Genomic DNA, 14,353 nt, shown 5'->3' with positions numbered 1-14,353 from the left:
AGAAACTAGTTTGTAATTGATGGGTTAGCAAAATGTTTTATATCAAGAAAATATTTAATATTTTTAGAAGCAATATGTTAACACTGAAGATATATAGAACATGTTCTATACCTCGAACATGTGTGAAGTTTATTTCTAGTTTGACGTTATGTTGCGAAGGAAAAGAAATACTGTAGTCAATTCTCCGACAACACAAGTCAAAGAATCACTTAAGGATAAAAAAGCTAATGTTCCGTTAGGCAGCAAAAGAAAAAGTAAAAAGGCTGAAGAGGAGCGTTTAGAAAAACTTGTTTTAGGCGGAGATGGTGATGTGCTACAAACTTTGGAAGAAGTCTCTAAAAAGGCGAGCCTTTTCTACTGCAACATACAATTTTTAGAACAAAATTACTTTGTTTTAATTGTGTATATTTATGAAAAATAAAATGTACTAAGCTAACTCTGTGGTCGGAACGCATTTAGTTTTAAAAATTGTTTACCGGTATACCAGTTTACCTCAGCTTTTTGTACTCTCTTAAGTAGTGAAAACTTTCAATACAGTTGTTTACACTGTAATAAAAGTCTTGATCCTGAGAGGGCTACATTATTGCAGCTACAAATGACAATTTAAAAATACCAAAAGTATGTTTAATTCTTTTAGTTTCATACACCTTTAGGTAGAGGATGAATCCCATTCTAAGAAGAAGCGGCTACCACCGAAGAAAAAAGTACCAGTATGGAATGATGATGATGATGTCAGGGGAAGGTATTCAGTTCACTGTTGATAACTTGCTAAGTAACATGTGAAGAAAAAAGTCGTAACTTATTTCTCTTTTTCATTAATGTAATTTAAGTATGTTCTTGTCGTCAAATACATTTGATATATAGTATCATGTTGATAAAGGTGAACTCTTTTTGATTTATAATAACAACACTGTATTCTTGAAAAAAAAGGTTGTGTTATTTCAAATACGGAAAGTTTATGTGACTAAAAAGCATTGTCTTTCATTATTCAGTGTTCAAATAACAAAGGAAAGAAGATATGACTTAATCAGAAGAGGAGGCGAAAGTAAAATAAAAACAGACCAGTACACTTCCAGACTGAAGACAGAGTATGCAATACAAACATTTTTTAAGATTTTAACAATTTATTGAGTCCAAATATTTTCACATTAAGTTTTCTGTAGTGTCTTGAACAGGTAATTCTGATTTCTTTTCTGTGTGCATAGATTTGAGAAGGTATCTGCTGCTCCAAATTGGGCAAAGTTGCCATCTGAGAAAGTCCAATCATCTGATGGTATGTTAATTTGGTATCAGCTTTTAAAATCTACCAGTATTCAGAATAGAAATAAATACAATACCATCTTATGTATGTTAACATTGGTTAAAAAATATGCCAAATGATCATTCTCTTTGTTAATAAAAAAAATTACAGTGTTTATAAGGATAATTTGATAACCATTTTCTGCTTTATATATTTTTATTTGAGAAAGGGATCTAATTTCTTTTTGAATTTCAGACGACAGCGATGTAGATGATTTATTACAAAAAACAGGAAACTATCTAGTAACATCGTCTTCATTACCAAAAGGTCTAATCGATCTCAAACAGTGTACTGATGCTAACAAAGAACAACCATCAGAAGTAAGGAGTCTGCATAAAAAAAAAAATGTTTTACTTATCTAATTTTGTTTCCTTTTCCTTATCAGAAAGGGTAATTGCAGTATTAGTTCTGAGATATACTTTGATAAATTTTTTTAAGGTTAATAAACTGACTATTTCGCTTTTGGAAGAAATGTACATACATATATGTATAATGTGATTGTTGTGCCAGTCAAGATCAGATAGTTATTTTGGGAAAGTTTATTTTTTCTTTTAAGTAACTTACATGTAAATCAAAGGTAAGATGAATGAAATAAAAAAAATTCTGGAAGTTTAATGGTATACTAGTTAATCCAGATGTATTTTATATTTTCCAGAGTAAACTGAAATCAGTAGAGTTCCACCCTACAGCTCAGGTGATACTCACTGCGGGAATGAATTATACATTGAGTCTGTTTCAGGTACAGTATTAAATGAAGTCTTTAAAGATTAGTTTTAAGGTGTATGGGGCAACTGTTGACAATAATGTAGATAAATAAAAGAACATTATAATCATAATGCTTTCACTGGTTTGGAGTTTTCAAATTTTATAATATTTGACCAAAAAATGTGTTTTAAAAATTTTTGGAAAGGTAAAAGTTTTGAAAGTCCCATTGAGATTTGAACTCATAAAGTGCATAGTTTATTTCGATAGGAAGTATGTCACAATTTGGAGGTGTTCCATATACTACCTTAAATCTGAAATCCCAAAACATGTAATAAAACCAGTTGTATAGCAAAAACTCTCCAAAAACGGATTGAAATACATGTGATATATCAAAAATATCTCTCTATCTTGACCTTGCAGGTTGATGGCAAGCTTAACCCCAAGATCCAGAGTGTGTTCCTTGATGGATTCCCGATTCACTGTGCTCACTTTAGCTCAGATGGTTTGGAAGTTATCATGGGGTCAAGATTCAAAAACTTTCAATATTATGACATGATGGCTGGGAAAATTGTAAATGTTCCAAAGATTAAAGGTTTGCTTTTGAAGTAATTTTTAATTGTTTATCTGCACCACAAAGTAAGGGATTATTATTCTATGCATTTTCTGTAAACATTAGCATTATAAACTGGATTTTGAGAAAAATACCAATTTTGTACATGTAATAGTATGTAACGTTAAAGAATAATATACTCTGGTATTTCATGTACATGTTATACCATAGTTGAAATCACATTTTCTTAAAGTGAATTGATATGTATTTGTTATGCATTTCCTAATTATTGATTTTGCTAAATTTTGATATCTCCATTATAGCATTTACAGGATGCCAATTTCATTGTATGTAGACCTCTTTGAGGTACATTGTATAATAATTTCTGTGTAATAAAGTACATTAACTTTGAAGCATTTTTCATTGTGATTAAAGGTTTAGAGGAGAAAATGATGAAAAAATTTAAGGTTTCACCAGATGGTAGATTTATAGTATTTCTTGGAAAAAATGGAGGAATGCATCTCCTCTCTGCAAAGGTAAGATTGAAAATACCGGGTCCTTGTATATTCCCTTTAAGTTCAGCCAGCTGAATTGAAGGTTTTGTGTCATTGATATTTCTTTCTTACAGGTTTAACAGAATGTAATTTTTAAAACTGCAGAATAAAAATTGATGCATTCATATGATTTACAATCTTTCAGTCCAAGGAATGGATCCACACTCTGAGTATGAATGGTGAAGTAAAAGACATAGCATTTTCTAAAGATGGACAACGAATGTACTCCCATGGAGGTAGGTCATTAAGTACCCCAAGTGATTTGGTTGATGACATGCTAGATTAAGGAATGCAAAAATTTCACTCACTGATGCCCACAAACATTAATAACATTATCAGAATTCACCATAGAGCTACCAGAAATCTTCATCTTCACTAAATTATCACTGAATTATAAAATGCAATCTTGATATATTCAGGCAATTAATTTACTGAGTCTGTAAAAATTTTGTAATAGATAAAAATTGGCCCCCATAAATTATCAGTATCTTTTTATTGCACTTACATATATTCAATAAACATGTTCATAATAAAGTGCCAGGGACGGGCGATTTTGCTTTCTTATATACCTAATTCGTTATATCCTTTTGCTTCACAATATGTTTAAAATCCATGAAGAATGAAAATGGCTATAAGCTTCAATTCGTTATAAGCGTGTTCACTATAAACGTGTTTTACTGTACTTTACGGTAGATATACATACATGTACAGAGCAGAAAGGGAATAGTAACTGGTGTTCAATGTAGAAAGTATAGGTATGCATCGAGTTTCACATCTGACAGAATTCTGTCTAAAATGAATTGTTTGATATTGATATATGTTTTAGGTACTGGGTATATTTATTTTCAGTTGAAGGGGATGTGTACATCTGGGATTTAGATAGAAGAGACTGCATACACCGCTTCTATGATGAAGGTTGTACAAAAGGAACGTCTATTGCATTATCTCCAAATGGCCAATACCTGGCTTGTGGGTTAGTCCAGAAGTTTAAAAAATTTTAAAGCTGGTTTCTCCATGCACTGACCATCTATTAATTAAAACAGGGACTACAATGTACATTGTAAATGTACATGTATATATGTATGTTGCAATGCTTTTCTGTGCCATTTGACTAATAATCGGTATTGATAAACAACTTGTTGTTGAAATTTTTCAGGTCTTACAGCGGAGTCGTGAATATTTATGATACACAGACGATACTGAGCTCTAGGTCCCCCACCCCAGTGAAGGCTATCATGAATCTGACCACACCCTGTACCCATGCACTGTTTAACTGCTCATCAGAGATTCTAGCGATATCATCCTTTTATGCAGAGAAAGCTGTTAAACTTGTAAGATTTCCTTTATTTGTTATCAGCTGTACATCCTCTTTTCTTTCATTTTGTGTTTTGTGGCTTTACTTATTTTATACCAGTTATCTTATGTGAAATCCATTATGTAACACCATTCCTTATGGTTGATGTCGATACTCAGGGTTGTCTCTAAGACCCAGGAGACGGAAAATTCCCCCGCCTATAATGCCTTAATTACCCAGCTATTTTTGCATTTCCAACACAATGTAGCTATAAGCAAGACCCCCAGACCCCCCTTCTACTTTTTCATTTCCTCCTTCTACTTCAATTTTTAGAGACAACCCTGATACTATATACATTTCTGTGAGGCCTACTGTGAAGCTACAAAAACAAGACTTGCATTCTGATGATGATTTTAATTTTACTCAGGTACATGTTCCTTCAATGACTGTATTTTCCAACTTTCCTGAGAGAAAAGTAGATAGTTTGCGAATTCCAACCTGTATGGATTTTTCTCTGAACAGTGGTTATTTCTCAATAGGGACTCACAGAGGATCTGCCCTTCTTTACAGGTTGGTATGGTAGTCTGAAACTTCAGGTGTATACTTTGAATGGTAGATATAGAATTTGCTGTAAAAGTGTAGTTTGTTCCGGTATCGATGTTTATGATAAATGGACGATGGATGTGAGAGGAATAAATGGTCTGAACTCGTGATGAGTTTTCCATCTTTTTATTTCATAACCGGAAACTAAACTAAAACTACTAAAAACGGAACCAACATGGTCGAACATTATCGATCCGGAATTTTGGTCAGACTATCATATTACAGATATGGTACAAGTTTTTGTTTGTGTTGATTGGACTCAAATTTTCAAAATTAATATATAGTGCATCCAGCATGGACTTAAAGTTACATGTAGCTTATAGTACTACTGTATTAAATTATTTATTGGTCATCGCAAACCAGAAGTACGAGGTCCAAAGTAAGCCTTTGGGTCTTCTTCCTGGATTCATTAGGTGCAAGTTGGTACCTTTTGAAGAGGAAGTGTAAGAAATGTCCGATCAATTATAATAGTTAATAGTTTATTACTAGTAGTAAGTCATGTATCATGTTGACTTCACAGGTCTCAAACTCTATTTCAGGGTGCAGCACTATGGTAATTATTGACAGAGTATCCTTTGGATGTTGAAATGTTTTACCAGCAGCTGGATGTGATTGTATCATTGTTATTACAGCAGTGGCTTAGGGCCTGGACAGCTCAGACAACCTGCTGTAGAAACAGTGTTAAGCTTATCAACTTGTAGGATTATTAAACATACGATCTGTATGCTGCAAGTGATTTTAAAATGAGAAAAAATGTACTAGATTAAAAGACAACATTTTGGTGGAAATGTCATTTTGAGTATGTCATATTGTTCTGTAGACAATGTTGAGGTCGAAAACAAATACCAATAGTTTTCTGTTTTAAAATCAAGAGTCTGGTATGTTGAACACATTTACTTGTGTAGTGTGTGTATACTTCAGTGCTCTTGTCGCAATTGCTCATACCTAGGATTTTGACAGCTGTAAGTTATGTACAACTTGTGTATCATTTTGTGTAGAGAATAGGGACCTAAATGCTTCAGAACTACAGGGTCAAACCACTGAAAATGTAGAGCAAATGTTGGATCTTCACACCATGAACTCTAATTTGTCCACACCTATATACACAGATGTGCCATCTATTACAACTTTTTCATACTCTTTTCAATTCTCCATCATTAAATTTGCTTTCATGCTTTCAACACCCAAATCATAATTCTGAGCAACATGTAATTATCTGTATTAAAATATGCAGAAAATTAACATGGTATTTACACCTAGTGTCAAAATAGACACTGCGTGCAATTGATACATTTCTGTTCATGGGTACACATTTGTAATTTACATCTACCTGTATATTATTTAAATTGTTTTGAGACTATCAAACAAATCAATTATGGACTAGCGTTTCTCTTTTGATTGGGATCTTTTTGACGTGTACATGTACATTGTATTACATTGTCAGAAACCTACAGACAGTACGTCTCTCTTCCCATCACCAGCTTTAAACTCTTTCACTAATTAACAGTTTTCTAAACTGCATTGTTGTTCAATCAAACATAGACATTTACACTGTAATTGTAGATCAAAATGCATTTTATTCAAAATGAATTATACAATATACATTGCATGAGAAAAATCACACACATCTTTATTAGCAATGAAAATGAAAAACTCTCATACTCAGAAGAAGAAAACTCTATGTACATGTATTTGTTGCAGCACTACAAATGGATGAAGTTCTTCCAAAGTACAAATCACACCCCCATTCACACATCTACTTTTTCAAAAATGATAATTTGAGGTAGCTTATAATGGGTTTGTACTGATAATTGTTATGTTTCTATATTTGTATCAAAACAATATATATTACTGGTTGCATGTATTGGCATATTAAAGAAGAGAAATTAATAATTCAATTCCAGATAATTTGTTTTTTATTTTCAAAAATTAAAAGCTAAGTTCACACTTTAATATAAATAACATTTATTAAAAATTATCAATTTATTTTAATACATGTACTTAAATTACAAATTCAGAAAAAAACAAAATCAGTTTCAGTATTTCCTATAAATTAATTATAATTTTTCTTGTACACAGCTTTTCAACAAGTGTAAGTGATTTGATGAATTATGGTATACAATGTTCCTTTAGTACAATTGAACTTGCTTTGTATTCACAATTAATTCATTTTCATATCGTCATACATGTAAATGATACATAAATGGAATGCACACTGAACTGCTTGCTTCACAAAATAACCATAAGAATTGTGCCAAGGTTTGGTATAAAAAGAAAAAGGCCCAAGAATAGTGAGATATTCCCGATAAAGTCTAAAGTTGCATCTGCAAAATCAAACTCCAATGTTCTATAATGACAAGGCAATTGTTAGGTTAGAAAATTGCATTATTTTTCTTGTGCTTGAACAGTGTTAGTGAAACCAACTACCAGTAAACAACATCAATGGATTCTTCTTTTATTGTTTTTGTAAAACAATACAAATATTACCTCCCAATACAATTTATTGCATGACTATATGGAAGGGTTTATTAAGGATTCATCAACCACATCACACAACTGGATTGATTAGGTACCGAGGTTCACTCACGTTCAAAATAGGGTGGGGCTTCAGTGATATAGGTACACTTTAAATCTGGATGAAATTAAAGGGATCCAATTTCTAAAATAACGTTAGATTGACATGGGATAATATAATGAAAATAAACTTGACTAAATTCAAAGAGTACTTAATATCTTGACACTACTGGCAAGTAAATTTAATTGTTTTTAGCATAAAATACAACAACAATGATCATGAAAAACTATGGAATGTTAATTCTGCTGTTTAGGTTGTTTATGATGTTTAAAAAAAATGTCAATCATGGATTCATTCAACATACCGGTATTCAAGTTATTTCAGAATGTTACTAGTATATGGCATAAATTTTACACTCTCCCCTGCCCCCATTAGAAAATTAGAACATTGATTACATGCACTGAAGCCAGAAGCAAATTAGTAATATACAATACATACTATGGTAGTACCCCACCAACAATTGCTGTGTAGAGTACTTGTCTGAAAAGATAAATGCTTGATATGTGTATAAATGATTCTATAAATGCAACTTTATTGCAGTGTCATGGAATGTTTATTTGGTCTTGCCACAAGATTAACCACATTGAAATGATATATACAGCACATTAAAGTTGTATACAAATTGGCATACAGTGTTGAATTCTTAAAATCCATTTGGAGTATGCTGAAGTAGGAAATATATGTACAACAAAAACATTCAAAATTGAGGATCAATGACACTAGAATAAGGGAGATAACTCACATAGGGCTTAAAATGACTTGTTCTTTTTATAGAGTTGCCAAGAGGTGATTTTTTTGTCAAATTTTAATTGCTAGAATTGTATGCATTTAAATTTTTATCGGAAATTTATGCTATCAATTTTTTCCCACAGCTTATTAACAACTACATTCCCATATTGCGTGGAAGTCAAATATCACTGGAGCAAAAATTTATCTACAAAAACAGAGAAATAGTAGTACTCCTAAATGATACTCAGTCCAGTACATCCCCTGTATTAGTTACCTGGGCTGATCACAGTACCTGATTCAGCCTCTGGTTTTACTGAACTGAGAACACTTCTGAGCTGTCACAAACACACTTTGAATGTCATCAAAGCATATTAGTATTATATCTACATCAGCATTTAAACAGCTGTTGGATCATTGATGAAGTGTATAAGATAGGTACCAAAATGGAATTACCAGTAAATAAACTACCAAAAATTTAGACCCTATTGTTTGGTTGAGCAGAACAATGGCAGTGCTCTTGACAATATCACTGATGGCTGATACAAACAGGCATTTCCAGAGGCGTGCAAAGGAAAACTACTTTGCGTGGAGAGTTGATATAGTCACCAATACATAAAAGTTTACAGAATATGAAATGCATTTTCAAATCACCTTCATGTACATGTGAACAGTATCATATAATTCAACATAAACAGGATAAATTACTAAGTAGGTCATTTTGATTGTACTGTAATTATTAATGACAACAACTTTAATCTGGGACATGCTTTCTTGTAAAACCTGACAATAATATACCTCAGTTATTTTGATAAATTCATGTACCTTGTATACATAAGACTTTTTTAAAGCAAGAAAACACAATGAAAAAAGAATGAACTCATTACATACATGTTTAGATATGTTACCAAGCACTCTACCACAAAATCAGAAGCATTTAAATAGTACTACTGCCACTCATCCACTCACACAGTTGCATTGTTTAAACTATTGCTTATTCTGCTAGATGAACCATAATGGTGCAACATAGTTTCAGCGAAAAGAAAAATTACCAAACTGGTATGAAGAGTCTATTCTAACTTAAAGATAAAATAAATCGGATCAACACTGCAGAGAAAACAAGTTGTGTTGACCTGACAGTATGGCAAAGCTAGTGGAGACAGGCTTTCACGTCGAGGAGTCTGTTCCTGCTGGTGTGTCTAGACCTACATCAGTCTGGCCGGAATATAGGAACCTTGGGGATAAATTCTATTAAAAGGACCTGAAAGATAATTAATCAGAGTGAAGGTTTTGTGGACAGATTTTACTGGTATAAATTGCTGGGTAAATTTCTGAATAAACATGGGTGCATGCTTTATGTCATTTTCTTTATCTTTTGTTTCATTGGACATTCCCTATCACTGCACTTGCTATTAATTTTTTCCTTCAAATGTGTTTCTATGACTGTACAATAACATGCATGGGTGAATAAAATGCTTTAATGCTATGGAGGATAAACAATGATCTAGCCTCTGACTGATCTCAACAATATGCATTAAACATATGCATAAGCATAACAATAAGAATTGAAAACTGATGACAGTAGGCAGAGGTAAAAAGGGAAAGGTACATGTAACATCCATTTTTTGAAATGTTGATTTTAATATTGATATAGCAACTCACATATTCCATCATACTACTAGAATCACAGCGTTGTTTACTTAACTTCCACCTCAGTCCAAGCTACAAGTATATCACCATTCAAACTGAGATCTGTATTCTCCACCACGAATGCCATTGCATTCTATGAATACTTGTACTGATATGTACATATTCTATACAATCTTTAAACTTCAAACATTTACTTTTATCAACCTCTTAAAAAGAACAGTGGCATGATTTTAGAGATTTTTATTTATAAAAACATGTACTCCATAGAGATAAGACTTTTTAATCATGAGTTTACATACCTTATTATATAAATGACTGTTTTCCCAATCTAATATTTTCTCTATAGTATGTTTGGTCTACAAAAAATGGCAATACATGTATGGCAGTAAAATTTTAACTCTGCATTGATATAAGAAAGACATTACTGGTATATCCTAATTTTTAACTCTTGAATTAGAAAATGCTTCCAAGATTTTTTTAATCTTTAATGATAGATGCAAGTCTCGGAGGGATTTATAATGACAATTGACTAACACTTTTACTGTTTAATGACGACTTATTCGTTTACTGTTTAATGATGATTTACTCATTTAGTGTTTAATGACGACTTACTCGTTTACTGAGACAGACAACTGGCCACATGGAGCAACCTAAGGTACAACAACAACATATACAGCCGCAGAACAACCACTTGATGTTCACGGGGAGGGCCTTCTTCAGCATACTGTTCAGGCGCGATATTGTAGCTTTATATTCCTCAGGAGCAACCTGTCAACGTAACAAATGCATTGATTAACAAAATTGAAGGAAATTGCATGTTTATTTTCAAAGGGAGATAACAATTGGTAACAATTTGTCCCAATAGTATTCATATTCCTCAGGAGCTACCTGTCAACGTAACACGCAATGATCGACAAAATCGGAGAAAATTGCATGTGTATTTAAAAGGGAGTTAACAAATGGTGACATTTTGTCCCATCAGTAATTTTTTACTATAACAGCACATGTATCAGTACTTAATACTTATCATACATGTATAATGAATCAAAACATAATCAAGTATATTACTCTTAACTTAATTAAAAAAGACTTATTTCTCTGTACCTTTGCTGCCAAACCTGATGGAAATTCTGTGTCAAATCTGTTGCTGAGGCCAAATCTAAAGAAAAATAATGTGTATGAAACTGTGACCATTGATGGATTCTCTCTTAAAATCAAATGTACAGTTAATGATTTTAAAGGGAGCCTGATATTTTCCCCAAAAAGATGAAGTTTGAAGGTACATGTTTTGTTAACAAATGTATACATAACACAGAAAAGGCAGTTTAATCTAGTATACCAGACTATCAGCTGTTCACTTGAATTAAGACAAAACCATTACATGATCATGTGTCACCATTGATCTTAACCGAGGGCTGTTTGATAGCCATCACACTGTACAGTCTTATTGGAAAAATTCTATGAATAATTTATTATACATGGGGTTGTGTATATACTGCATGTTTATGGCTTCTGGTCAACGTTTCAATTCACATTACCGGTATATTCATTGACATCATCTAAAGTAAACAAAATTAAACAAAAAAGCCCTTTTTTGAACTTAAACAGCCACTGTTAACCTCAACACCTACAGTGCTGTGTATTTATAAGCGCTCTTTTTGCCGCAGTAATCTTCTATGAAATCCTTTTTAATTATGGTAAATGTAAGCATTTTTTCCTAAATAATTATCTTCACTGCTCTTTGAAAGCTCTCAAATGTCCTAGCTTGCTAATCCTTGCTTCAGTGATCTATCTTTATAAGTGGCACACTAATAATACCATATTGTTAACCCAACCACTTGTAAAAAATTGTAAATACTGTTTAGGTTCCTTAGAGATTAGTCAGAGATGTTATTACTCATGAACATGAATTATTTCCCTTTAAAGAGTCAAGCTTTGGTAACGTTAACATCTGGTGATTATTTTCCTTATTGCCCCACATATCAACAATTTTGTTGACTGAAAAAAATTTGGTAAGTTACCAAAAAAAAAAAAAAATCCAGGAGGATAATGTGGAGTGAGCTGATCAAAAGGAAGTAATTCTAATTAAGGTGAAGTTAGATGGAGTCAAGTTCAAATAGATATACCGGTACTGAATTCATAATTACAGAAATTTTCCATACTTATCAAAATTCAAAGGATGTCATATCAATCAATAATCCAAGTTCAAAATATGCAAAATCAGAGAACAATATTTTAGAATTCCAACTTAAATTGAATCAATATATAACCCGAACCACCTCTGTTATTAACAGCATTTGAACAATCCATGAGACCAAGCTCATGTCTCAAGTCCAACATCACACTCCTATCACTGGTAAAAGGATTTCTCAATATTAATGTATATGTTATAAATTATTACTTGTTAGGTTTGATACTGTTTACAGAAATTTGTGGGGTCGGTAAAGCCCATAGAAGATGAGGCTCCGCCTCGCCTTCTATGGACTTTACCGACCCCACAAATTTCTGTAAACAGTCAGTAACAAACCTAATTAGTGTTTTGTTTTGTCGAGGACCTAAAGTTTGATATGTATGGTAAACAACAAAAGATAATATAAAACAATTAAATTCATAGGCTTATTCTCTAATTTTGTACCTTTTTCATCAGTCGTCTGAGCAAACCTGAATGCTATTGTATATAGCATATGTCACTATGTCACGGGCAAAGGTGGGGTCACTCTAAAATATTTTAAAATATTTTGGGGCTTAAAAATTCAAGGTATGGTTGAACATTTGTGTAAAAAATCAGCTCAAATAATGTTACGTCCGCCATGTTGCCGTATAAATTTTGACGCCCGTCGTGTAAAGAAATTTATAAGGCAATCACGTGACGCAATTCATCCATGCAATGACGTCGAGTCATTCTAGTCCGAGGCAAAACAAATTGTTTTATAGGTGGTGACTATAAATATAAGATATGTATTTATTGACTTGGTATGAGGGCAATTAATATGATTTGATAGACCTGAAGACACAAATGCTGCAAAAGGCTGAACGTCCAATAAATCATAAGTTACTTGCTCAAATCATAGTCAATTTAAACAACTGTTTTGTTATACCTTTCACTTCAGATGCAAGTATAATTTCAAGTAGCAATTAGCCATTCATATTGAACTGCCCTTAATTTGGCTTTTTTCATTCTGAACAGATCGGATGAATATCAATTGGTTTTGACATAGAAGTCGAACAATTTTTATGCTGGACCAGGAGACCTGTCAACATTGAATCTGTTAGACTATCTGAATTAACTTTCATTTTGTTGGACTTGTGACGGTCAGACCGGTTAGAATACCGGCGCCAGATAGCTCAGTTGGTAGAGCACCTGACTAGAGATTCAAGGGGCCCGGGATCAAATCCCAGTCTGGTCCATCATCATTTCTCTTTGACTTTTTGATAGTAAAAATCATATAGAAAACCATTTATGAGAGTAACCATTAAAGAATAACAATTTTGTTCCTGCTTTTGATGACGATCCATATAAACTTACAAATTTGCAAGCAGGATACACTATGAAGAGTACTGAACACCTTACTATATGGTATATCTACATAGATATGCAGTCATCATCCATAACAGGGGGGATGTTACGTGTTGGAGATTTCAACATTAACATTTTTTTTTTTGCATATTTGGCCCTACCCGTGGTGCCCTGGGGTTGGTAGAGCCATGAATTTCACAATTTAGATTCCTCTTAATTACCATAGAGATGCCTCATATAAAAATATAAAAAAAATGGTTTCTATTGGACTTGTAGTTTTTAAGAAGAAGCTAAAAATAAAAGAAGTTGTTATCTGCTGTACAGACTATAATGATTTCGATTCAATTCAAAAATTGAGCCTGGGTATTAAGTTTAAATTCATAATTGATTTTAAAAATATTTAAAATACCAAAAAATTCTTCCTGCTGAATTTAGCTTATACAGTTCCTTTTTTTCAAACAGAAAGTAAGTGGGCTATCAATTAACTGATTGATGGTGTCAAAACTTGAGAGAAAAAAACCCAATCTATATTCACCAGAAATCCACAACTGTACACCATTAACTCGTGTTTGAGTTCCCTGTACAAAGTCTTTGTTTACCTTGCTCCTAATTCTGTTGTTAACATTTTGTTGTAATAATAAAACAGTAACTAAGATATCTTACATTGTGACATTTCCAGCACCTCTGATTATTATAGGATCCGGTAAATTTATGGTGTAATCTTGAACTGATGCTGAATCTGAAATCTCCTCTACCCCTTCTTCGTATATTATGTCAAACGAATCTGCCATTGTTGTTTTCCTGTGGAAGGGGAATTTGAGTTGATGACGCAAACATTTAGCGTGAAATTAAAGGGAGCTAAATCTTCGAAAACTTATA

The 14,353-nt window shown here is 32.7% G+C and overlaps 2 protein-coding genes across 2 annotated transcripts; one reads left to right on the top strand and one right to left on the bottom strand.

Moving 5' to 3' along the window:
* Positions 1 to 108: 108 nt before the first annotated feature.
* On the top strand, positions 109 to 6,904 carry LOC128157436 (U3 small nucleolar RNA-associated protein 18 homolog). Its single transcript, XM_052819987.1, has 13 exons — positions 109 to 343; positions 654 to 742; positions 993 to 1,088; positions 1,206 to 1,273; positions 1,496 to 1,620; positions 1,956 to 2,039; positions 2,426 to 2,597; positions 2,991 to 3,091; positions 3,255 to 3,345; positions 3,959 to 4,082; positions 4,266 to 4,440; positions 4,831 to 4,973; positions 5,546 to 6,904. The coding sequence occupies exons 1-13, from the start codon at positions 149 to 151 to the stop codon at positions 5,568 to 5,570; spliced, it is 1,488 nt and encodes a 495-aa protein (XP_052675947.1). The 5' UTR covers positions 109 to 148; the 3' UTR covers positions 5,571 to 6,904.
* On the bottom strand, positions 6,564 to 14,272 carry LOC128157448 (cysteine-rich hydrophobic domain-containing protein 2-like). The gene is made up of 6 exons (XM_052820001.1): positions 14,138 to 14,272; positions 11,062 to 11,116; positions 10,570 to 10,725; positions 10,257 to 10,313; positions 9,970 to 10,029; positions 6,564 to 9,568 (listed from the first exon to the last, which is right to left on the bottom strand). Exons 1-6 carry the CDS (start codon positions 14,263 to 14,265, stop codon positions 9,518 to 9,520), a joined length of 507 nt encoding a protein of 168 aa, XP_052675961.1. The 5' UTR covers positions 14,266 to 14,272; the 3' UTR covers positions 6,564 to 9,517.
* Positions 14,273 to 14,353: the final 81 nt, after the last annotated feature.

The sequence above is a fragment of the Crassostrea angulata genome, chromosome 7, assembly GCF_025612915.1.
Source record: "Crassostrea angulata isolate pt1a10 chromosome 7, ASM2561291v2, whole genome shotgun sequence".
Lineage (NCBI taxonomy): Eukaryota > Metazoa > Mollusca > Bivalvia > Ostreida > Ostreidae > Magallana > Magallana angulata.
This window is presented reverse-complemented; position numbering and strand designations above follow the sequence as displayed.

What these genes read in the sequence shown, in the direction of transcription:
- LOC128157436 (XM_052819987.1), top strand. Translation starts at nt 149, where the DNA reads ATGTTGCGAAGGAAAAGAAATACTGTAGTCAATTCTCCGACAACACAA. An exon ending in TGGAAGAAGTCTCTAAAAAG is followed by an intron (nt 344 to 653) that starts GCGAGCCTTTTC and finishes ATACACCTTTAG; the next exon opens with GTAGAGGATGAATCCCATTC. An exon ending in TGCATCTCCTCTCTGCAAAG is followed by an intron (nt 3,092 to 3,254) that starts GTAAGATTGAAA and finishes ACAATCTTTCAG; the next exon opens with TCCAAGGAATGGATCCACAC.
- LOC128157448 (XM_052820001.1), bottom strand. Translation starts at nt 14,265, where the DNA reads ATGGCAGATTCGTTTGACATAATATACGAAGAAGGGGTAGAGGAGATT. An exon ending in GGTGCTGGAAATGTCACAAT is followed by an intron (nt 11,117 to 14,137) that starts GTAAGATATCTT and finishes ATTTTTCTTTAG; the next exon opens with ATTTGGCCTCAGCAACAGAT. An exon ending in CTAGTAGTATGATGGAATAT is followed by an intron (nt 9,569 to 9,969) that starts GTGAGTTGCTAT and finishes ATTATCTTTCAG; the next exon opens with GTCCTTTTAATAGAATTTAT.